Genomic DNA, 23,918 nt, shown 5'->3' on the forward strand with positions numbered 1-23,918 from the left:
AATTGAACCAGTCCATAAATAAGGAAATTAAAAGTAAAGCTAATGTTACTGAACTAACTGAAACATTTGGGCCAGTGTGTGTATCTTATTGCCTAGCTTCACTGCACTGACATCAAAGTAAAGGGATGAGTGAACAGATGTTTTGTCAGAGGAAAAAGCATAGTGTAGCTTATTGATGTATGTGAAAGAAAACAGAGCTACCTTTTAAAAGCCTTTTGCAAAAACAGTTTGTCCATTCTTCATTATTATTTTTTTTTAATTAAAAAAAAAATTAAACTCCAAGAGTCTATGATATAAAGAAGTTTCACAAGTTAGACTCTAAGGTCATGTGTAGCTCAGTAGAAATATAACAACTGCTGCTGATCAGATCTTTTTGGAAAACACTGCATGGCTAATTGCTAGCAACTAGGAAGCAGCAATTCTTGTAGTCATAAAAATTGCTTTGTGAAATCTGCTTGCTTAGAGGAATTCAAGATGGAAAGGTTAAAATGCCCTCAGACACCACTTTTTTCACTGCATTTGAAAGATTGATGTGTCTTTATGAAATGCCAGATTTTTCTTTCATTTTTCTGAGGGATCTGTAATGGCATGATTTATCCTTTCTTCTGCTGCACATCCTTAGTCCGACTTGTCATCACTATCTGTTGAACTTCAGGTCTGGTTGTGTGGAGGTCTTGCTTTGTCAACCTTCCAATTCTTACAAATACCCTCCAAAGTGATAAACCTTCATAAGCAATCAGGCCATGTCGGTGTTTCTGTCTCCTCAACTCCTCAAACTGAACTGGAGCATGGCATAGTCTGCTGTTGTATAAACCAGCTGTTTTATATATGTCCTGTGCCTCTGCATGTGCACTACCTTTTGCCTTCTAGTGTTTTCTGTATTTTGTTCTCCTCTATACTCTCATTTCACTGGGAATAAAACTACGGGTGCATGTTGCTGCAGTTATTTTCAGATCTCTATCTGTTTCTTCTTTCCTTTTAAGACATTCCAAATTCTGCAGTTCAAATAATCTCTATGGAATAGGCTTATCATCTCCTGAATGCTTTTTTTTCAGCTAAACCTAACTTTGATACTAACGAAGACAAGCAACGGAATAAAAGACTAGTGTCTTTATTTGTGTAGTGAACTCCCACCCCATAACCTAGTAAAAGGCCCATGAAAATCTTTGTAACAGACATAACCAAGAAGTTATTTAAAAGCAAATTTTTGTATTATGGCAATATATAATCCATTTTTTAAATAGTTTTCCACCTTTTTTTTTTTTTTAAATACTTGTTTCTATGCTGGAAATAAGTGTTATTTTATATTACACAGCTTTACAATAAGCTTTTTGGTGGAGACAAGCTTTTTAAAATCTATGCCATGTGTCATTCGATTCTTCTGTAATTTTCAATTTTGAAGTTCAGGCCATTGCTATCTATCAACAATGTATTTCAGCTCAAAATCCACGTGATAAATTGATATATACTAGAACACAGTAGCTTTTTCTGGAGATGTGCCAGTCTTGGACAGAATAACCATTTAATATCATTAATTATGCAGCCTCAAGTTCACTGGAGGTAGCAGATGTTGAGAACCCATTACATCAACCCAACAATAAATCACTCAGTATGTTTGAATGTTTGCCCATAGCATTTAAATGATTTCTTTATCCAAAATTCAAGCAACTGTGATGAGGTCTCTGACTTAGAGCTGTAGCTTTGTTAGGAAAAATGTGAAAGGGCAAAGTCTCTGGTGAGTTTTCTTGCCAAACTCCAATTCATCAGAATCCATATTGTTTACCTCAAATTCCTTTTCTATGGCAAGTCTAAGTCAGGTAATTGAAGATGTGTTGATATGAGTAAGGAACAGAATAGCCACTCTTTGTGTGGATGGAGTTCTCTGTTCTTAAAACAAGTGTCTGGGCTTCTCTCCTAAAGCAACCAATGTTGTACAGAAGTCATTTTATGTTAAGAAAGTGAAGACCTCCTCTGAAATAAATCAATATATTATGAAGTTGAATTTCCTCACTGGACCTTACATAAGCATAGTATGGTTGCTGTGTGTGGTACTGGAGACACCTGATGAGCTAGTAATGATGTGTATTAAAATTCTGTGTCTTGCATAAGCATATTTTAGTGGTGGTTGCAATGACTCTTAACAGTTATGACAAAAATTATACTTAAAGCCTGCCAAGCGGGCAGACAAGTATAAACAGGGCGTAATTCAGTTCAAAAGCAAGACATCTGCATTTGTGTTATCTAATGACTGCCCCAGATGTCAATCTCCCACACAGCTCAGCTCCTAAACATAAGGGTCTAGTACAATTTCTAGTGCCTGAGATATCCATATGACAAGGGGCCTATAAAAGACCTATAATCATCTGGAATGTCAATTGGAAGTGAGGTAAGAGACTTTGATGTCTGAAATAGAGCTAAACATCTGTGCTAAAACATGCTGAGTAAAAGCTTGATTAAGCGTAACTCAATCATCTATGGCAGCTTGAGGTATCCTAGCACACTCCAGCTGGTTCCCACCACCAACCAGCAGCACATGGGGTTCCTATGGGTCTTGTGCCATATCTTCTAGCTCCAGGCCCTTCAGCATATGACAAGACATATCAACTGACCTTAGCTTTGTATTATTGGCCAATTAAAAGTATCCAGTTTATATTGCCACTGACAAGTTTAGACACTGAGCACCTAGACAGCTTAATTTAGGTGTCTTCCTCAAACAAATACCAAATCTGTATCCTGTCTCTTTAAACATATGAGTTTGTATTTCCTTATTTTACTCCAAGACCTGGTGCTTGCAATATGAAAAATAATTTGAAGCCTTCCTAGAGTTTTCTGAATGGCACTTCTGCTTGAGGGCAAGATGTGTGCACTGGTTATATAAAAACTGTACAGGAAATATTCAAAATCTAATCCCAACCAGCTTTTTAAAATCTCTGCAAAATATCTCTAAAGTTTGAGTTTTATTATTTGTTTGTTTCAATTCATCCTGTCTTTCAGTCTCATATGCGAGTTTGGCTGAGCTTTTTCACCTTGCAGAAGCTTTCATGTGTTCCTGTATGATGAATGGTTGCTGACAGCATCAGGAAAGTTCAAAAGCCCATTGTATCTTATAGTTCATGACTGTATCTTCCATACAGCTGTTCACAAAAGTGTAGGAAAGATAATAGGGAAAAACAATATTTCTTTATATCAGCATAACACAATCTTAAAAGATGCAGAGTAAAGGGGGGGATACAGAGACAAAATGTGGTTGCAGCATATTCTTAATACAATAATTTGCATGATATTGCAATAATTTGCATGATATTTGTCAGTATTATTATTACTAATTGCAGGAAAGATGTTAACTATGTATATAGGTGTGAAGGAGACATGATGACTAAACTGAATTATTAATTTCCTTGTTATTGTCTGAAAGTTAATGCAACTTCCAAGTCCATTTTTGCACCAATACTACTGGCACCATTGCCATGGTGGTGGTATTACGTCATGTTCATCTACCACGAATCTTAAACTTCATACATTCAGCAAGAAGATATTTTAAAATACCATTTTAAGCAAAATTTAGTCACTTACTAGAATGATGAAAATAAAACACAAACCCATGATAGAACATCAGGGACCTTCTCCATGCTCACTTCCAGAGGAGGAATAGCAATATGAACAAATTCTAAGGAATTAATGCACACAACAGCGTTTGGCATGATCTTGTCTTTTAACAGTGGCTTCAAATCCTCTTATAAGATTTCAGCCACCACAAACTGATAATAACTTTTGTGCATACCCCAGTTCAAAAGAGATAAACTTCAAGGAGTACCTTAGCATGTGTTAATATTTATCCAACTGATTCATTGGATTGTTTACCTGTTACTTGGCTCTAACCTTAGAGTTTCCACCTTAGGTCCAAGGCGAAGATACAGATTGAGACATAGCTAAAATTTCAGTATGAGGAATTTCCATATGAGAAAAGTTTCCTTGATTTTATTTTTTTTCTCTAAATTCTGATTTTACTAGTTTTCTGAAGTGACAATAGGGAGATTGGAGTAGATGTGTTTGCCAAACTTTTTCTGCCAAAGTCCTCTCTCTGCTAAACCAAAGTGAAAGGTTTCTTTTCACATCAACACACACAAGACTTCAATCCTGATACCCTTTCCAGCCTATTTATTGAGGTCTTAAGTTGATCATCAAATGACTGTGGAAAAATAAGGTACTATCTGTGACTAAAGAGTCCTAGGAATTGCTTTAGGACTGCAAAGAAAATTGTAAATTGAGGTTTGACAGTAGGTATGTGAGACCCTTCCTGTGTTTTAATGTGCTATCCAAGATCCATTAGAATGTCATTCCTGACTATCCTTTGAATATAAACAAGGGAAATCTGCTTGTATAATTTCCAGAGAAATCCAGCAATAATTCCTCTCAAAATCCTGTTTCCAGTAATGCCTAGTAGGACTTAGAGCAGATTTTTCCAGCAAGGACCTATGGGATAACTTTTCTCAAGCAGAAGTGTATTTCTTATTCATTATAATACTGAAATGTCTTATGCTGTGAGGTATGAAGGTTTATATCATGTCCATTCATTAACATTTCTTAATCCTTGGGAATATCACAGGTAACAGAGTTTACTTTCCCATTCAGGTGGGAAAGTGATGCTTCACTGTGGTTTGTGTCATGAAATGATACCATGAAACTGGACTGAGTTATTCTCTTTATGAAAGCAAACCCAAGCTCCTTTGTGAAAGTGAAGCACCCTTCATACTATTTCTGCTGCCTTTCTTTTGCAAAGCCGTGCAAAAGTGTTTTCTTTTTGTTCTTTGCATTAGTCAATGAAATACCAAAGGAATTACACATTTGAGATAATATAATTACAGTTAAATTAAATGCCTAACTGTAATCTAGACTGGCTGAAATATACCAGCAGTGAAGAAGGACAAATTGTTTGAAAAACCATGCTGAAGTAATCAGAAAAGTCACCTTCTTCACCCCTGTCTAACTGATCTGTTCCTTAACTATACACATCCAGTAACTTTAAGACCAAGAGAAATGCCATTATTTCTGTTTTGTGACTTCTATTCTTTTTATCTTCTGTTTTAAGTTGTTAAAACACACCACTGAGTGCTGTGATTTTGGTGTGTACTCTCCTCATGCATGCTCTAACAATTAATTAGCAGAATCTGGAAAAGATAATATAGTGCTAGAGTTCAATACAGCAGCAAACCTCTTAATCTGTATATAAGAGTGCATTAAAGTACTCCCTTTAGTGTACTGTATGTGTTTAGTGGAACAGACTTATATTTTACACTTCTATAGATTTCATTGAATGGATTGCATGGAATGCTGTAATGGTTTGCAATGCAACATGATCTAAAACATTGCATTTTTAACCAAAGGGGACCAGCAGGTTTATTCTGTTTGCATGTGCTTTCCCCTAGACTCTGGCTGCCCTAACAAGAAATTCAATAAATCTGCTTCCAAACCATCTTGCACAAGCTTTGCATGTCCAGTCTGGGCCTGAGGAAATTAACAAGCGAATAGAGCACACCATCGACTTACGGAGTGGCGATAAATTGAGAAGAGAGCATATCAAGCCTTTTTCACTGATGTTTAAAGACTCCAGCCTGGAGCATAAGGTAGCTGGGTCTTGGTAGCTGCATTATTCACAACTCAAATTGTAATACATGTCCACTGAAGTAGAGAGGCTGTAGGTTCTCGCTTGCATTATTTGTTTTCTGGTTTTGGTTTTAATTTTGTTTCAGTTTTCAGAAGCTGCAGCTGAGTGAGAGATCATAATAGAGAGTGTCATGATGGAGGCGTTATAATACTGTAGTGATTACATTTTATTGTTGGAAAATGCCTACACTGAGCAAACTCTGCCTCTGAAAACAGCAGCCATGTGCCAGGTTCTGTCTGCTGTTTAGTACAAGCAGTTTTCCATCAGATGACAGGTTGCTTTGGCACAAACGATGACTGAGCATATTAATAAGCTGACACTTCTATTCAAAATAAATATCCATATTTATATAGATGTGTTTCTTTCATTTAGTCCCAGGATCTGATGTCCTCTAGGCAGCTCCTATGTTTATCTCTAGTCAAAACTAATTTGTCAACTCTATTTTTAACATCCTTTTTTATTTATTTATTTTTTTAAATCTGGTTTTAAGAGGTAAATATTGTTCACATCTTTGCTCAACAGCACTATGATCTCACTAATTTCTACTTCAGACTACATTCAAATTTAAGTTATAAGTTGAAAAAGGTCAGGCAATGGGAGAATTTTCCTTGCAAACTGATGACTTAGGGTGGGCTTACGCAGATGTCAAATGATTTCATTGGCTTATGTGTTATTGCAATGCAGCAACAGCAGGTCTCTTACAGGATGTGCACTTAGACTGAAAAGAAAGGAAAATAATGGGCAACGGCAAACTTGGAGGCCCATTTCTCCATCATCACTTTAGTCTCTACTGGAAAACAGATTGTTTTGTCACTTCTCAGAGAGCAGTCCTGTGGTGGTATCAGTGGTGAGAGCTTAATGCAAACCAGTGGAAAACAAAAATTCTGTTTGAAGTAAATTTAAACCCTTGTTTCACAAGCAATCCTACAGAAGGAAAAAAAGAGTGTCATTTAAAAAAATAATAATTCAGTTTCCTCATAAGGATATTTATGCCACAGAGATGTAAGGTAGAATCCCCAAAGCTGAATTAGCTATTGCTGCTGCAACAGAAGATATCAAGATATTTCTCTCTGTGCAGTCATCCTGCATGAGCGATCTTCAATCTTTTCAAGGCACAAAGGCAAAAGATAAAGTGAAAAAGTCTAGGAAAAATAGCATTTAACCTAAAAGGTGGTGGATGGTGTATTAGAGTGTTTTGTGCAAAAGAGGGAACAGCCTGGCCACAAACAAGTTGCCAGAAGTGCAAATTAGTCAATGGTTCACCTAGACTTAAATTACTACTTGATAAAAATGAGGCCTGAGCACGGGCTAGACTAAAAGGATGCTGCCCAGAATAAGATTCTATATTTAAAATACAAACTTTCTTGTAATTTTAGTCTTAACCATCAGCAGCCACAAGGAAAATCTTTACAGAAAAGGTAGATGTTAATTTAAATGCAGTAAGAGAAGAAAACAAACAAACAAAACCCCCCAAAAAAACAAACCAAAAAGAACAATAAACCTATGCTTTAATCTACCACATTATATAGGCCAGACTTTTAAATATTAATAATCTGCATCTGAATGACAAAAGTATGTGTAAAAGTCAATATTTTGAGCAATTTTTATGCATTTTCTTCTCATTATAATGTTTCCTGTGTAAACCTTTGCTTCAGAGGTTAGAAAATAGGTGTTCATCCTAATCTGTAAGCACAGGCAATACAAACTTAAAATCCTTCCTGTAAAGTGGACTGAATCTTCTTTCTGTCCTCTAACTCATTACAGGTGAGTAAAGTTCAAAAAAATTTTCAGCACTGCTTTAGTTGCTCTGGTTCATCCACCTCCAACAGCTGGATAGGTGCTGGTCAGCAACCTCTTTGCTTGTGTTCAGGGCACCATAGGTGTGCTCAAAGAAGGCTGGCAAATACATCAGCGTGCAAAGGATGATGTGGATTAAAGAAAGTTGAATCACAGATTCCTCTTCAATATAGGCAGGGACAATGTCTTGTGGGACAATGTGGGAAATGTCCATTCCCTATTTCTTTACCTGTGCAGTAATTACAGGTTTGTCCCAATAGGCTTAGAGTTTAAGCATGATCAGTAGACAGCCATGAAAGAAATAATGTGCAAACTGTTTTGGTACAGAAAGTAGCTTTTTCCTTGACATTATCTTACATTACCTTCCCCCTTCTTCCTGCCCATTTAGGAAACAAACCAAAACAAACTCATATTTAAATTGGAGTCTAATAAAACTATTTCAGAAGCCTTTTCCTTCTGCTTTGCACACTCCTAACCTTTCATCCTGGAATTATGCTTCCTTCTAATCATTAACATTTTGGAATTGTTTACATGACCTTCCAAATCAGTGTCTCGAGCTACTTCCTGCAGTGTTGCTGAGCATATAGACAATATATGTCTGCAAACCTCCCATCTCACACTGCCGTTTTCCTTTACTACCATCCATCTTCTGTTCAGACCAGTGGCAGCTTCAACCCAAACGTAGCTCTGAAGTAAAGTAACTTCTTCTATGTAGTATTTTGTACCCTCACATCCACCCATCACAATTCAAGCAGCACTGGCATCTCCCTAGTGTTTATTTCTTTTCTCTTTAAGTGCTTCTCACCCCAGACAGTTATGCAGTAGGCAGAACAACCAGTACTCAAGCTGAGAGCCCCATCAAGAAGTATTATGTTAACCTTCTTCAGTGAGGATTGTGTGGATGCTCTGTACCTCAAACCACAGAGAAGTCAGTAATCATATGAACAATAAACCATATTTCTTCCTCCTGCATCAGTAACATGACTGCCATACTGTGGGATAGTAAATCTTTCAGGGTGACTTGAATCGATTTGAAATGTCATACTGGACTTTAAACAATCAGGTTTACACTGGCAATTCAAATATAATTTTGCTTTCTTTAAGGTTTCATAAGGTTAAAACCAAACTACTTCTGGGATCACCATGCCCTAAACTACCATGGGAGCTAGCACAACTCCTGGTTTACAATCATTTAAACAAGTGGCATACCAAAGCAGTTTAAGCCGTTGGTATATCTCCCCTCCCCTCTCCTCTCATCTCATTGCTCTATGTCCTTATTCATGATAGAATAAATGTAGATTGCACAGCAAGCAGCAGCTGTTGAATTAGCAAATGAGTTAGCTCTGTGAAGCAGTATGTTTATTTCTACATAAGTTTTGTAATATTTCATTCTTCAGAGCATATGTGCAGGATCCCCACCTGGTATATTTTATGGATCCTTTACCCAAATGGACTTTTCATTAGTAACCTGTATTGCACTCATTAGAACTTGATAACTAATTTAAAGACTAATTCATTCCATATTTTGTTAGAGGTTATTTTTCACAAATAGGATATAGGCAGATAGAGCAAATGACTCATCACAGGAGAGTACTTTTAATACTTTTAATAGATTCATTGATTTGTAGAATGGTTTGGGTTGGAAGGGCCCTTAAAGATCATCTAGTTACAGCCCCCCTGCCATGGGCAGGGATACCCTGCACTAGACTAGATTGCTCAAGGCCTCATCCAACCTGTCTTTAAAACACCTCATTATTTGGCAGAGGACTTTACCTCCCAATAGGACAGATAAATGGTTCAAGTCCCATAGGAAGCAGGATGAACCTTTGCTGCACCTTGAGCTAGTCACACCAGCACAGGGAGGTCTGTGGGATGCTGCAGCTAAGGTTTTCATTCCAGAATAGTCACATTACCATTCTTTCTACCACTCTAGTTGGCCACATGCTTCCACATACTTAGGAAAGTTCCTTGAAGCCTAGTCTACCCTAATACTTCTCCAAATCATTAAGGGGCAGACTGCTACAGATGTGCTACCTTTATTTTGTTCTGCCTCAGAGATACTAACAATTTCTCATCAAACATTGTTACGGATTAGACCACAGCATTCATTCTTTTGTGATAATGTCCAGCACAGCAGGCAATTCCATGTTGAAGTGATACTGCCAACAGCAGGCACAGGGCATAAGCACAGCAGAGGAGGAGACAAAGTGGGAGATGCCACAAATAAGTCCTCTCTTGTAGCAAATGGGATAAGGGAATAGATAAGCCTTTTTTCCTTTTCAGGAGCCTGAGGTTGTTTTGGCTAGTTGTTTATAACTGAGGTGATCGCCTTACCAAAGCTCTGTGTCGTCAATATAGTCTAGGTCTAGATAGGATTTTTCTTCAAGAGAACATTAGACATAAAATCCAGTTCATAGATGAACTCTCTCAATGTGTGTTCCTGATAGAGTATTTAATCAGTTTCACTTCTTAATCATAACACTCTCTAGGCATTTCAAATGCAGTTTGCCTTATTTCCAAACTGCTGCAGAAAGTGTCTCATACCTGTTATCTTTGACTCTAATTTCCTATTGCTCTGAACACATAACTTTTAATGCCTTCAAAGCTGCAAAGAAATTAAATCAAATAGAGTTAGTATTCAGAATAGAAATATGGCTGGGGCAGGCATCTGTGGGATCTTTTCTTAGGTGAAGAAAATACGTCTATTGACCAGTCTTCATCTGCTGTAAGCAATTGGAATTTAACTGAATTAGAAGTAGTACATTCCAGTTGAGGACTTGGGCAACATTTCCACTGCAACTGATCCACCATGATTCACCATTACTCCTTTCCTTGGTAGCTCCCATAGGAAGGGAACCTGGTAGCATTTTCATTGGCTTCACATGCTGGAGAAAAACACTTTTGCAATAAATTATTATAACAATGCACCTCAAATGATCTTTTTGCATAATAATACCTTCATTTTCTCTTTGGATAATGTCCATATTGCCGAGTTTCTGCAAAGCCTCTGGATAAGTTAAGAGTATAGAGATCATGACCTGCATCCAGAATAGCCACAGAATGTCCCAAATGACATATTTTTCTTTAAAAAAGTAAAAACAAGAAAACAGAATGGCCTCAACTTGGCAAGTATGGAGACTTCTCTATAACATCATGCATGCAGTGTCACAACTGACTTCAGAGTTTGTCTTCAGGTGAGGAAACCCCTGGTCCCTTTGGTTATTAAATATTTAGTATTCTACTCAGCAGCACAAGCTCCTAATGGATACCTGGTGATTTTTAAAGCAAATAATTTTGACACAGAAGCAACAAAGTAAAAAAAAAGACTTTGTGTTGCAAATTGTAGAACTTTTCTCTCTTGGACAAAGTATTTTAACAGCTTGTTAATGATTTATGTGTTGTGTTTAATTTTTAAGAACAAATTCCAGTATCTTAATTTATTAGCTCATCCTGCTAATTTTTCCAATGTCTCCTGTATGCATCAGTCTTTATGAAACTTCTGCATGGGTTAACAGCTAATTTACTCTTCTGTTGTTTTGTGTTGTTTTGTTTTTATTCTAGTATTCTCAAATGCGGGATGAAGTATTCAAATCAAACTTGGTGTGTGCATTTATTGTTCTTGTATTTATCACCGCTATCCAAAGCTTACTTCCTTCTTCCAGGTAAATACAGAAACATATTTCTCTATATCTGAAGGTGCTCCTGGGGAAGCAGCAGGATACTATTTCTAGGGCTGATGTGGAATGAACTAAGAAATTCTATTTGTTTCCCAAAGTGTTCAAATTTTTTCCCCCACATTTTTCCCCAATTTTTAGCTACCTTTATAGTTGCTACCTTACATTGTAGTTGCTAAACAGAATCTTCTTTAAGCAAGAACCTTGGGTTACAAAAGTTTTATACAACATAGCCTGCTGCTTCCAGCACTGGAACAAAACACTATCCAGACTTATAATGGTGCCCCTTTGCTGAATGGCTGGTAATCACCTTGGGAATCAGGAGCTGGTTTGGTTTTGTTTCTAACATGCTACATAAGAAAATTGTATTGTTCTTTGTTGCTGATGACCTGTATTACTCAGCTGGGTAAAGCAATCTTGTGCCATTAAGAAACAGCAAGGAGGTAGTTTAATAGATCTTTTCTCACTTCTGGTTTTGTCTGGGTCTGACCAAGCAACAACTTCCTATCAATGTGACAAAAATGTGACATAGCTGAGACCTCTGAGTCCACATATTTCACCCAGTCAAACATTCAATTGGAATTTCTGTCTACTATTTAATAGTGATAACACCAGAGTGTGTACAAGATCTATGATCAGTTTTCTAGCAACATAGCAGAGCCATCAGAACACAACTGTCACTAAAACATGCCCCTGGTCGCATTTAATCTTTGGCAGAGCAAGTGCTAAAATGAGATGCTCAGATGCCCATAGCACTCAGGTGGTTTCTAACACTCATATGAACCTCAATTTATAGCTGCATGAAGAAAAACCTTGAAAATACAGTATTTGTATAAGAAATATGACACTTCTTTTGTTACAGTAAGGCAGCAACATTTCTTGGATTGTCTCTTGAAGACATTATTCACCACATTTATACCTAAAAATACCCAAATGGTGGTTAGCCACAGGCAGGTAACTGTGCTCTTGCAGCAGAGGTGTTCCATGTATTTCACAGTTTCCAGCTGAGAAGGTACTCTGAGTAGTCCCTGACCTTCTGCTCTTCCTTATGTGCTGTAGTGTTCTAATACTAGTTTGTTTGCTTTTTAAAGTTCTTTTCCCAATGTGCAATCAAAATTCTTCAGTTCTGGTAGCTGTTATTTTATCTTTTGGGATTTTTCCCCTCAGTATGTACAAGAAGATTTATAGATCATATTAATGGATTGTGGTTTCCAAAAAGATTTCTGCTGCCCTATCAATCACTGCTATACCAGGGGAGGGAAATAAATAATTCTATCTGCACACATTCACCCCTCTTCATTCTCATGAGCATGTCTAGGGCCATGGGAACTAGGGAAGGGAGAAGGAGTCACATAACCACACTGCCTAGAGCTGTCTGGCTTTCATCTTGCGCTGTAAACTTCTGGGTTTTCCCTGCACTTCAGCTGTACTTTTATGGATCTTTTTGTCACTGAATGTTGAAGAGACTGTAAATACAAATAGGTTCAAGTAAAGATTACATAAATTCCTGCAAAATAAGGTCAGAAGAGGTTTTAAAACAAAATTATTCAACCTTGGCCTCAAGAATACCCTTAAAAGTTGATTGCTGGAACCTAGGAATATATTTATGGACAGGATATTTACCACTATCGCTTTTGTCAGAGGAGATTTGGACTCATGTTGGTGATTTATGGTAGCTCTTGTATTTTTGCAGGAGCTGAAGTTCACTGTCAAGACTTAAGAAGGCAAATTTTGTTTTTTCAGGTTCTTGTTTTTCAAGTTCTGATATGCTGCTTAAAACAATGTTTCAGTCTTTAAAAAACATGCCTATTAAATGAGCAGAGGTCAACAGGTGAGCAACCCTAAAATAAGAGGATTAGGGGGTTTGGATGAGAGTGTTTCACTATGCTTAACCACACTGAAATAACCTGGAAAGTTCCAACTTCTAAGTTCCAGTTCAAAGACAACTGAGGTTATAAGCACATGAGCAAACTAGACAAAATTAGACAGGGTTTGGTTTCAGAAACTCTTGGATAAAACTGCATGCTTATCTATTATACCTCTAGTAGATAATAGAGAAGTAAACTACCACAGTGGAAGAGCAAGGACAGAATTTCCATGGAACAACTAGCAAACTGTGATTCATACTGCTCGTGGTAACTTAATGCATTTAAGTGTCTTTCAGTTAATGCTTCAGAGCTCTGTCAAACAAGGATGGAATTTTGTATTTGTTTAAGTACATGTTTGAACATTTTTCTGAGCTGAGTCTCTGGGGGATTTCTGGAAATTGGGTGAATGAAAATACTATTTAAATCATTGTAAAACATATCCTACTGAGGAAATTCAGGGAGTTTCCCATATTGTTTGCCTTAGTTTGTGTTAAAGAAGGATAATCTTTCTATTATTGCATTCACTGTGTATGGGAGTTTCAGAATTTTATCTCAGTTTATACCTGTCTCCCACAGGATAAATACTTGATCCATCCATATGTTTCTCTGACAGAGCAGGTACATCACAGAATTTAAAAATCTTTGCAATAGTTATCATTCTTTGAAATATTGAGTTGGAGAAATTGCTTCAAGTGACATAAATTAATGCCATATTTCTTCTGTAATTATCCTCTATGAAGGCATTAAGTTAAACTACCAATCTTGGAGTGATTCATCTTTTTCCATCTGAGAGCTCTGGGAGTTAGATTAATTTCCTACAATGAACTTCCTATATGCTCAGATGGACAATAGATCATACTGGAGTAAACTGCTGAACTGCTCCTATTTCTGTCAGTTTCTCACTAGTTTATTCTTGTGAAGGAAGAGAAAAGGCAAAATCTCCATTTCAAATTTCATTCAATCTTGACAGTAAGGGAATCCCTAGAAAGAAAAGCATTTTGTCTTGAATCTCTTTTTGAGTGAAGAAGGAACATAGTTCTAGCAGAGGTTCATGGACAGAAGAATATTATGGCCATTTGTTGCTTTTCCTCTAACCTTGACTATGTCTTCTGCTGTACTGGGTACTATCAGCATGGTGCCAACAAAGTCTTAGTGCAGATTTGGTTTTTATCTCAAGCAGTCATAGACAAGAGACAGACACATCAATGTTCAACGAAGCAGCTGCAGTGGAAGAATTTTTTTGTCGCCTATATTTATATTATGAGCAAATACAAGGCCACAGTATCTCAAGCACCTAAGTATCTCAAGCATCTAAACAGGTTATGCTGCTTTTAGATTGGCATCTCAGGCTTAGGTCCCTAGAAGCTCCCTTTATAGTACCTTAATTCAATGGCACTGGATCTTACATGCAGATTTTGGCAGTTCAGAATAAGAACTCCTGTTTAGTGTCCTCATGTCTGACTTCTTAAGGCTTGACCCTAATCTTTCTGAAAAGCTGGGTCAGGTTAGGTCTGCAGAATTATTAGGCTACATCTAGCCTACACATAGACTGCCTATATATATATCTGAGATATAGATAGAAACTATCAGTTCCAAAGAGGATCTTGGTCATTTGGCTTTGGAAAGCAAGACTGTTGCAGAACACTGAATACTGTTGGAAAGCAAGAAGACTGTTGCAGAATACATGGTATTTATCTCACATAGGTGTCAGTGTCTATACCATGGGTTCATAGTATAGCTGCTGGAAAAAAGGTCAATCAGTGGATCTGAGTAAATCCAAAAGATTGCTGTGCAGTGAGATAGCTGCAACCTAAACTTCCCATCTCTCTTGATGAGTCTACTTGACTCTCTCAACTGGTACTTCATGAGCATGTTCCAGTATTTCTCTGGCTTTGTCGACTGTCTGTCTCTTTGCTTTCTGTGTATTTTCACAGGCAGAAGCTGCTCTGAAGGCATTTTTGCACTGTGTCTTCTTTCAGAAAGTTCTAAAATTCTAAAACTTTTCCCATGAAATTCTTAGCCACACAGGATGAAACATGTGGCTTCTGCTCCAGTCACTCTTTCCTCATTATTTTGTTAGTGTTTACTGGCTACATTGTTCCTCCCCTCAAAAGCACTGTTGACCTCTGGGTGAAGTTGCTGGAAAGGATTGGACTCTTTTGGGAAGATCCACTTTATCCTGTATTCAGGCCACACAGAAAACTGACAAATCTTGGAGTGAAATATTGACACAAGTCTAAGATCACATTTCGTACCAATGGGACATCATCAGAACAGCATCAAAGCTATTATTACCACATGGAAGCTTTCATTTATCTTAATTCATTAGGGAACAGAATTTCCATTTTGATTTTTTTTTTTCTTTTGTCACATTTGATTCCAAAATATTTTGTAGTATAGTTTGGGAGGCAAAAAAATAAAATCTTCTTATACATATTTATATATCTTACTTATAGCAGCCCAGATACATTCCCAAAGGAAAACTGCAGCCTTGTTCTATGTTTGTTATCTGTTTAACCCATTATCTTGTCTGGATGCCTACACTGCAAGTCTCATCAATCTACAGGTTCTGAGAGTAGAAGCTCTACAAGCTGCATTTTGTGTATTATCCTGAGGCTTGCATTCTGTTTTCAAAATCTGATACCCTTATCATAGTTATGTGTTACCTTTATTAATTTTAGTACTGGTAGACAAGACTGTTTGAAGTAAATTGCATGTTGTTCTGTTCTGATAAATTAGGGTCATTGGCCCAGAAAGTCTGCTTGGATGATCAGAAAGGAATAACATTTATGTAAATGTTGAAACAGCATCTGATTTAATATATATGAACCTCTATCATCATAGCTGAATTAAGGTGTCAAAGGTCAGAACATTCTTGCAAAAGATAATATCTTAAATTATGTAGGCTAAACCATACAGGAGTGCAGTTCTGTACTTTAATCCCTTTCAATGTGACACCTATATTTCATATTTTCTTTATGTTTTCCCTCCACATGGCCATTATTTCCCCGCGTATACTCCCACTTATGTGAAGGGCAAGTGTTGGGAGGATAGAGCCAGACTCTTCTCAGTGATGTCCAATGACAGGACAAGGGTGCAAGATGGAGCATAGGAGGTTCCATGTGAACATAAGGAAAAACTTTTTTACTGTGAGGGTGACGGAGCACTGGAACAGGCTGCCCAGAGAGGTTGTGTAATCTCTTTCACTGAAGACATTCAAAACCTACCTGGATGCATTCCTCTGTGACCTACTCTGTGTGATTCTGCTCTGGCAGGGGTTTGGACTAGATGGTCTTTTGAGGTCCCTTCTGACCCCTAACATTCTGTGATTGCATGATTCTGTGAAACTGCCCCAAGCTAGGCTACTAGAGCAGGAACCACCTCATACATAAGTGTCATCAGCATTCTACAGGCTGAATAGATTTTCTCTGAAAGAAGCTTAAGAGACAGTTGAGACCTAGAAGAAGGGACATTCATGCTGCTCAGAATCTATACAGACAGGCAGAGGCAATGACAATCACAAAATCACCAAGGTTGGAAGAGACCTCAAAGATCATCAAGTCCAACCTGTCACCACAGACCTCATGACTAGACCATGGCACCAAGTGACATGTCCAATCCCCTCTTGAACACCCCCAGGGATGGTGACTCCACCACCTCCCTGGGCAGCCCATTCCAATGGCTAATGACTCTCTCAGTGAAGAACTTTCCCCTCACCTTATGCCTGAACTTCCCCTGGCGCAGCTTGAGACTGTGTCCTCTTGTTCTGGCTTGTTTTTTAAATAGCAGGTTCTTATCAAGAATCTATGTGAAGGACTAGCAGACCCATGGGACATGAATCAATATTTACTTTCTCTGGGATTTTTCATAGACTAATTGTCTCAGATTTGCAACAATTGATTTTTCATAGTCTTAACTGTTTGCACATTTATTTTTATTACCGGTTGTATTGTATCAAAGTTTAATGATGAGCTCTCTTTTTTATTTATTTTTTTTCTACCCAGGGTGATCCCAATGGTCATTCAGTTTTCTATTCTGATTATGCTGCACTCCGCTCTCGTGTTAATCACTACAGCAGAGGATTACAAATGTTTACCCTTAATGCTCCGGAAAACTTGCTGCTGGATTAATGAGACCTACCTGGCCAGGAACGTCATTATATTTGCATCCATCCTGATTAATTTTCTTGGAGCCATCATCAATATTGTAAGCTTATAGGGAACCAGGGAATATTATACAGGAAAGGATGATTTATGAATTATTAAGCTTGGTACAGGACTTGCTATCTACCTTGTTTACAAGCCAGCTATGATTAAATATAATGTGCGAAGTACAGCGTCTTAAGGACATTCAGTCTGTTACTTAAACTGTGTATTTCTGAAAAATCTAATTGTTTCTCCCTCATGGGTATCATCTATTTCTAAAACCCTTTTGCTACTTTCTGTTCAATATATTTACCCTTTGAGGACCATTTGTAATTTTCTCACATGCCGATATACTTTCTTCAGGACTATCAGTCCAAGTAATGCTTGTAGATACTGAATTCCTCATCTCACAGTTCTTCAATTGATTAGATTACTAAAAAAGTGAGAAAAGTTTCAACAAGTGTTTGAAGGTATTTTATAATACCTTCAAAGTATTTTATAATACCTTCAAAGAAAGGACTGAGCAGGTCAAGCTGAGCCAATAACCACAGCATATAAAAAGAAGTTAGAAAGTATAAATTCTAGCATAGCTTGCCTTGTTCATTTAGTGGTTTCACAAACCCTTTCAAGCTGGCTTCACCTTAGCTGAAATACTCTCAGCTTTCTTCATAGTCAGTGCACACAAAAAAAGCATCCCCAAAGATTTATTTTGATCATACTGGTCCTAACAAAGAGATTTTTCTCTCTCTACTGCCTACACAGGGAGTGTTGTCTGATTTGGCTCCTGACCTACGCATCTCCAAGACTCTAAATTGCGACAAATCTAGACAAAGTTTATCAATATTTCTGTGAGGAAAGATATTTACCAAGCTGTGCTTAGTAGCTGTGGTTGGATAAAAAATTTGATCATCAAATACTGTGGGCCTGGCTCTATACAATGCCACAGGGTAAAAGAGTGGGGTTTGCTATGCAAATACCATAAAGCCCCTGATTATCCTGATGTCTCCAGAAATATGAGACAGCTTTACGTGAATTAGACAGATTATCATGTCAGACAACTTGGCAGGTGTTGAAGCCTGAGCCATGAAAAATATGGAGTATTTCACTTACAGATTTTTGCTAACAGATATGAGATCTTATTAAGTTTTATTGCGGTTCTTCCATGATTGAATTCAGGTCACCAATATGCAAGGGCTCAACATCTGTCTGGGTTTTAGTAATATGACTCAATCACTCATAGGAGAGACAGTTAGAGAAAGAAAAATATAGCCACTGATTGCTATCCTTACACAGAAAATATAAATACAGTAAACTACAGGAAGTTCAATAGGGCTGAAAACTTCCTGAAGATAAGAACAGAGGTACATTATGGTGTAGATCACTAAGGAGTGTTGCAGAATTTAGAGTTTTCAAAATGTGTGTGAAATATTTTGGTTCTTGTTCTTGAAATTTTTAAAGACTGTGTCCACTGCAATCTTATGGATGGCTAATCCTAAAACACTTTAATGAATACAATGGGGGGTTTTGCTATCATATTAGTGGGTTTCTATTATGGAGGAAAATGTTTATTGTCATATATTTAGAGTGGCAATGACTTGAGTCACTGAGTCCTGACATCTACAGGGAATCACAACTTTCATTTAACCTCATTATTTTGCATGTCAAAATTCTGCCATAATAATAGGTTGCTTAGAAGGGACCTGCATGCATTTAAGAACGGTAATGCAGTTTAGACTTGCATCCACTGAGTTCAGGTGCACCCAGTTGGAAGGGACTAAGACTCAGATGCTTTCTGATGAGAGCCATAAGGCTTTGGTTTCACCAAGCTGGTAAATGAGTCTTGTGGTTCTTTACATCTTGCTGTTATAAAGTGAGAATAAAGTGTCTGATTCTGATGGTCTTTTAAAAAGACACCCAAAGTGTTTCTCATGGCAGCGTGTCCTGCAGAGACCAGATGTACACCTATGTGGTGGGTTGAAAATTACCCCCTAACTAATTTGGAGAAACAACCCCCCAAAATAAATTGCCAGACAAGCTCCGTTTGGGATGAAAGCAAATAAAGCTATATTTACAAACAAACTACAATCTAGAAATATGGAATGCAATGAATATGTACAAAATATACAATATATGTACTCTATATATATATATTTTTTTTTTTAATATATATATTAGCCTGATCTAGTGTGAGGTGTCCCTACCCATGGCAGGGGGGTTGGAACTAGATGATCCTTGTGGTCCCTTCCAACCCTGACTGATTCTATGATTTACAATTTATAAACAACACAGAAATTCCTCAACCCCCCTGAATGGATCCATGGGACCATTCACCTCCTCCTTCACTCCTTCCCTCATTCCTGTTACTTCACACAGTAGTCAAAACAGAGATCTCCCTGGCAAGGCAACAGAAGAGAGAGCGAGAGAGAGAGAGAGAGAGAGAGAGTGAGAGAGAGAGGAAAGTTGCAAGCAGAAGTGACAAAACAAGAGACAAGAGAGAAAGAACTGTTTAGGCCTCTGCTCTATATTCCCATTAGCAATCCAATGAATTATGTAGCCTTTATCATTATTTTACTTTTGTATCCAATGGTAATTTCTTTTACTTTCAGTCCTCGCAGTCAGGAACTAGGTTAAAGTTCCTCCTTCAAACTGTAACAACCTCATGAACTATCAGAAGGTACCATGAACTATCTCTTATCATAGAGGCCTGCACAGACAGCCTAGATAGTGATGGAATAGAATAGAATAGAATAGAATAGAATAGAATAGAATAGAATAGAATAGACCAGGTTGGAAGAGACCTTCAAGATCATCGCGTCCAACCTACCTAATCAACTAAACATGCAACCAAGCACCCTATCAAGTCTCCTCCTGAACACCTCCAATGATGATGACTCCATCACCTCCCTGGGCAATGTTGCTGCATTGCAAATATGACTGGATTGCTGAAAGAGCAAACAAGAGAGTTCCACATTCAAAATTCATTAGAATTTAATGATAAGAATTTTGGCCTCATTAAACATACTCTTTACTCTGTTGGAAAGAAAGACAGAGGAACTAGTTTGTACATACAAGGCTGAGGAAATGACCTAGTATAAACATCCAGATTGGATTAATATATGTAACAGGAGGTTCCATCTGCTTTAACTGTCAAAATATGAAACCATTAATTGCTTTTTTTCCCTCTGTTCTAAGGCCATGATGTATTGGAACTCAACCGTGCTATTTTGTTTATACTTAACACACTTGTTTTGAAACCGCTGAAATTAATGCAAGTCATAACAGAAAAAGGAAGCATTGCATTCTCAAAACCACTGCATCATGAATGATTTTTTTTACTCCCTTCCATTCTAGGAATCACATTTGCAGTCCTAGGGCCACATAAAATTTTGGCACAAGCCAACTCTGTGTAATGCCATGGAATATTTGTCCTGCATCTAGAAAGATCTTGTCTATAGCAACATAGAAGAAAAAACCTGTATGCAAACAAGGGCACACATTCAAACTGGTTTTATCCTCCCAATTTATTAATTTTCTGTATAGTGCATAGTGCATTATCACACCTCTGAAACTCCCCAAAGATCTCATCTTTCTACTTTGGCAACAAGAGAGCATAGGAAGGCCCCTGAGATGCTGAATGACTGTAGCATGAATAGCTCCCCCTTTTCTATTTCATATCCACAGTATATCTTCTTGCTGTCCATTTAGTCCTTGGTGTCAGTTAGTGAGCTAGCATGGAGAGTAGCAGCTCAGCCAGTTCCATCCCTGAACCCAGAAAGCCGCACAAGTGCTTAGTCATGAATGCAGAACATAGCCTTTATTTTGTTTTCTTTCTTTACAGCTATGGTGTGATTTTGACAGACCAGTAGCCCTGAAGAACCAGACATTCAATTCATCTGCATCTTTTACAGACATCTGTTCCTATCCCGAGGTATTTCTGAAGGTGCTTTTGAACCTGAGGCACAGATCCACAAAGCTTACATGGCAACCACTACCTGGAATCAGTGATCTGTGTACTGGTAGTCAACTCAGATGACTCAACAACATTGTGAAAATGAGCCTTTGCTGATCCATCAGCTGATAGAAAGAGCAGAGGCGGGTTACAGAAGAACTTAATCTTATGGTCTAAGGGGACATTACAACCAAGTTTCAACCTTTGAACTTCATACAGAACCTTTATCCTGGAAACACATCCAGCAATAATACAATTAACTTAGTGCAATCAAACACTGCTGACTTTGTATGAAGTTAACAGAGAGTAATACTCCTTACACAGCAAAACCAGCTGCAGTTATTAAAATTTACATTTGGAGGAGAAAAAAACTCCTCTCTATGCTGAGCAAGCAGGCAAAAATATCAATGGTTTGGTCTTGTGTATCTAAAAGAAATAAGTTGCTTAGAAAGTCATATGGTGGTGTCATGACACTGCCAGCAGTGCATAGCAAATTGCAGGGCTGTAGATGTTGCTACAGAGGAAGTGTGTGAAAGAAAAACTGTACTCAGAAAAATGAATGCTGTCTCTCCCAAAGCTGTCTGATAGGAGTTAATTTAAACTGCATTTGGACTGTGGGCGTTGATGTTGCTATTTTAAATCTGAGCAGCTCTCTATATCCAGTATCGGCTGCATGGATTGCATTTGACAGATGACTAATCATTGAGAAAAATGAGACAATTATGAGATCAGAAAATTAGATATGAATAAAACTTTCAGGCATCACATTTTAAGAGAGCAATGTAACTTATCTAGACCTATTTTTCAAAAATTAAAATAGCCAAATGTTGTTTTATCCTCTTTGCAACTGGCATGGGAAAAGGAAATGTTCAAGGGCAAGTTGGATGGGGCTTTGAGCAAGCCGATCTAGTGGAAGATGTTCCTGCCCATGGCAAGGGGTTTGGGACTAGGTGGGAACTGCTTCCCAACTTAAACCATTCCATGATCCTATGATTGAAGCAGGAATATGATTCTCTCACCCTGATTAATGTGAGTCTTATGAAAGTTGAGAATTCAAAATAATATATATTCTTTTCTATCAGTTGACCTTTCATTAGCAAATGACTACAGCATCTCACCCTTTCCTCCTTATAGAATGTAGAATGCTCATTCCCATCTAATACAATGAAAATGCTATAAAGGCACAGAGGAGTTCCACTAACATGGAGGTGCCATGCAATACAGAGAATTTGTAATTTCACATTCTGTTCTAACCAAATCCTTATTTTCAAAGTGCCTAGTACTCCAAGAAGACTTAGCTGAGTACTGAAGTCCACATCAATTTATTTTTTTGCTGATAACTTGATCATTTATGCATATATTGATGGAGGTAATATGCAGACACTGCTCACTGAAAGTAACCACTGCTGTTTTCTGTTCAGTATTTTGTCTTCACTGGTGTACTGGCAATGGTGACTTGTGCAGTATTTCTTCGTCTCAACTCTGTCCTGAAGCTGGCAGTGCTTCTCATCATGATTGCAATCTATTCTCTGCTGACTGAGACCATTTATGCTTCCCTTTTTCTGCAATATGACAGCTTTAACCACAATGGAGAGTAAGTGTTTTACAGACCTCATTAGGAACTGCTTTTTAATAAGGTCATGTCTTGCCATAATATGCGTGTGTTGGATATCATCAGAGTAAAGTACAGAGTGATGGTTGAAAGAGACAATGCTTAATCCAGAAAGTTTAACAATGTAATTCTTTCTTAGGCTTTTTTATCAAAGTGTTCATTTCATGAGCGTATTTAAATGTTGGGCAGCATTTGCCTTTTTCCCCCCCATACTCTATCCAAGTTGCTAAAAGTATGCATTACACTGTTTGCTTCTATGATTGAAAACATCAGAGGTACTGACTGAAATTCTCACCTCTGCTTAAGAGAACAGGAGTGAACAACTTATTTTTTAGGGGCAGAGTTTTAACAGGCTCATCCTTCCAGGCCTCCTTCCCAGGAAGAGGACTTGAACAGGATGGCAGAAGAGCCACAGTAATTTACAGGGTCAGAGGTGCATTAAGTGTTGCAATAATTGACTCCAAAGCAGCAGTGATTTAGCCCGTTCAGAACAATACTTTTTCAGTCTTTGAAATTTGATCAACTTAGTATTGTAATTGCTTCTGCCTTTAAGCATGTGCAAGATGAAAATCCTCAGCATAAAAGTGTGGGTTTGCTGTACAATTAATTCTCACAACAGCCACATCCTTACAAAAAGTATGTCTCTGCATGCATCTTTCCTTACTAGCTTTCTACAATAGCAAGGCACTAAAGATTTGGCACGCAATTCCTTTTCCTAATGTTAGTTATCATCCTACAGACTAATGATTAGACTTACAGCATAATCACAACAGTCCCCAGCAAATATGAGGAATGGCAGTAAGCAATACTTTGTCTAAGTAACTGAAAGTAGAAATCATGGTCATTGTCTCTAATTGTTGTCACTAATAAATCATGGCAAAGAAAGATTCTGCCTTGTGTCAGAATCTTAGAGAATACAGAGTAGTTTCTATTCCCTGTGTCAGTGAAACTCTTTATTGACTTTTATAACAGAACTGGAGGAGAGAGACAAGAATACCCTCTAGCACAGCCAACATCCCAGGACATAAGGAATTCAGTCGAGATGCTTGACACTCAGCAAAGGGTTCTGAACTTCATCTTTAACACTAGTGAGCTGAAGTTCAAGACTATGTGCCAAGAAACTTAACCAGTTTTCTTAGCTATGCAGTTAGCTGAAAAGGGTTTACAGCTCCCTATGAAACTCATCTAGCTCCTATATTTGTGGCTAC

General features: G+C 37.7%; 1 protein-coding gene across 2 annotated transcripts in view; it reads left to right on the plus strand.

Moving 5' to 3' along the window:
* The window catches only part of ADCY8 (adenylate cyclase 8), a 110,813-nt gene that overhangs the window by 66,751 nt on the left and 20,144 nt on the right, over positions 1 to 23,918 (plus strand). Inside the window, exons 8-12 of one of the 2 annotated variants that reach the window (XM_054167521.1) lie at positions 5,427 to 5,624; positions 11,024 to 11,124; positions 17,009 to 17,210; positions 20,988 to 21,077; positions 22,520 to 22,692. In XM_054167521.1, coding sequence (XP_054023496.1) covers positions 5,427 to 5,624; positions 11,024 to 11,124; positions 17,009 to 17,210; positions 20,988 to 21,077; positions 22,520 to 22,692 — 764 coding nt within the window. The remainder of the gene's footprint in view (positions 1 to 5,426; positions 5,625 to 11,023; positions 11,125 to 17,008; positions 17,211 to 20,987; positions 21,078 to 22,519; positions 22,693 to 23,918) is intronic. The other variant, XM_054167522.1, reaches the window with a different exon arrangement.

The sequence above is a fragment of the Dryobates pubescens genome, chromosome 14 (assembly GCF_014839835.1).
Source record: "Dryobates pubescens isolate bDryPub1 chromosome 14, bDryPub1.pri, whole genome shotgun sequence".
Lineage (NCBI taxonomy): Eukaryota > Metazoa > Chordata > Aves > Piciformes > Picidae > Dryobates > Dryobates pubescens.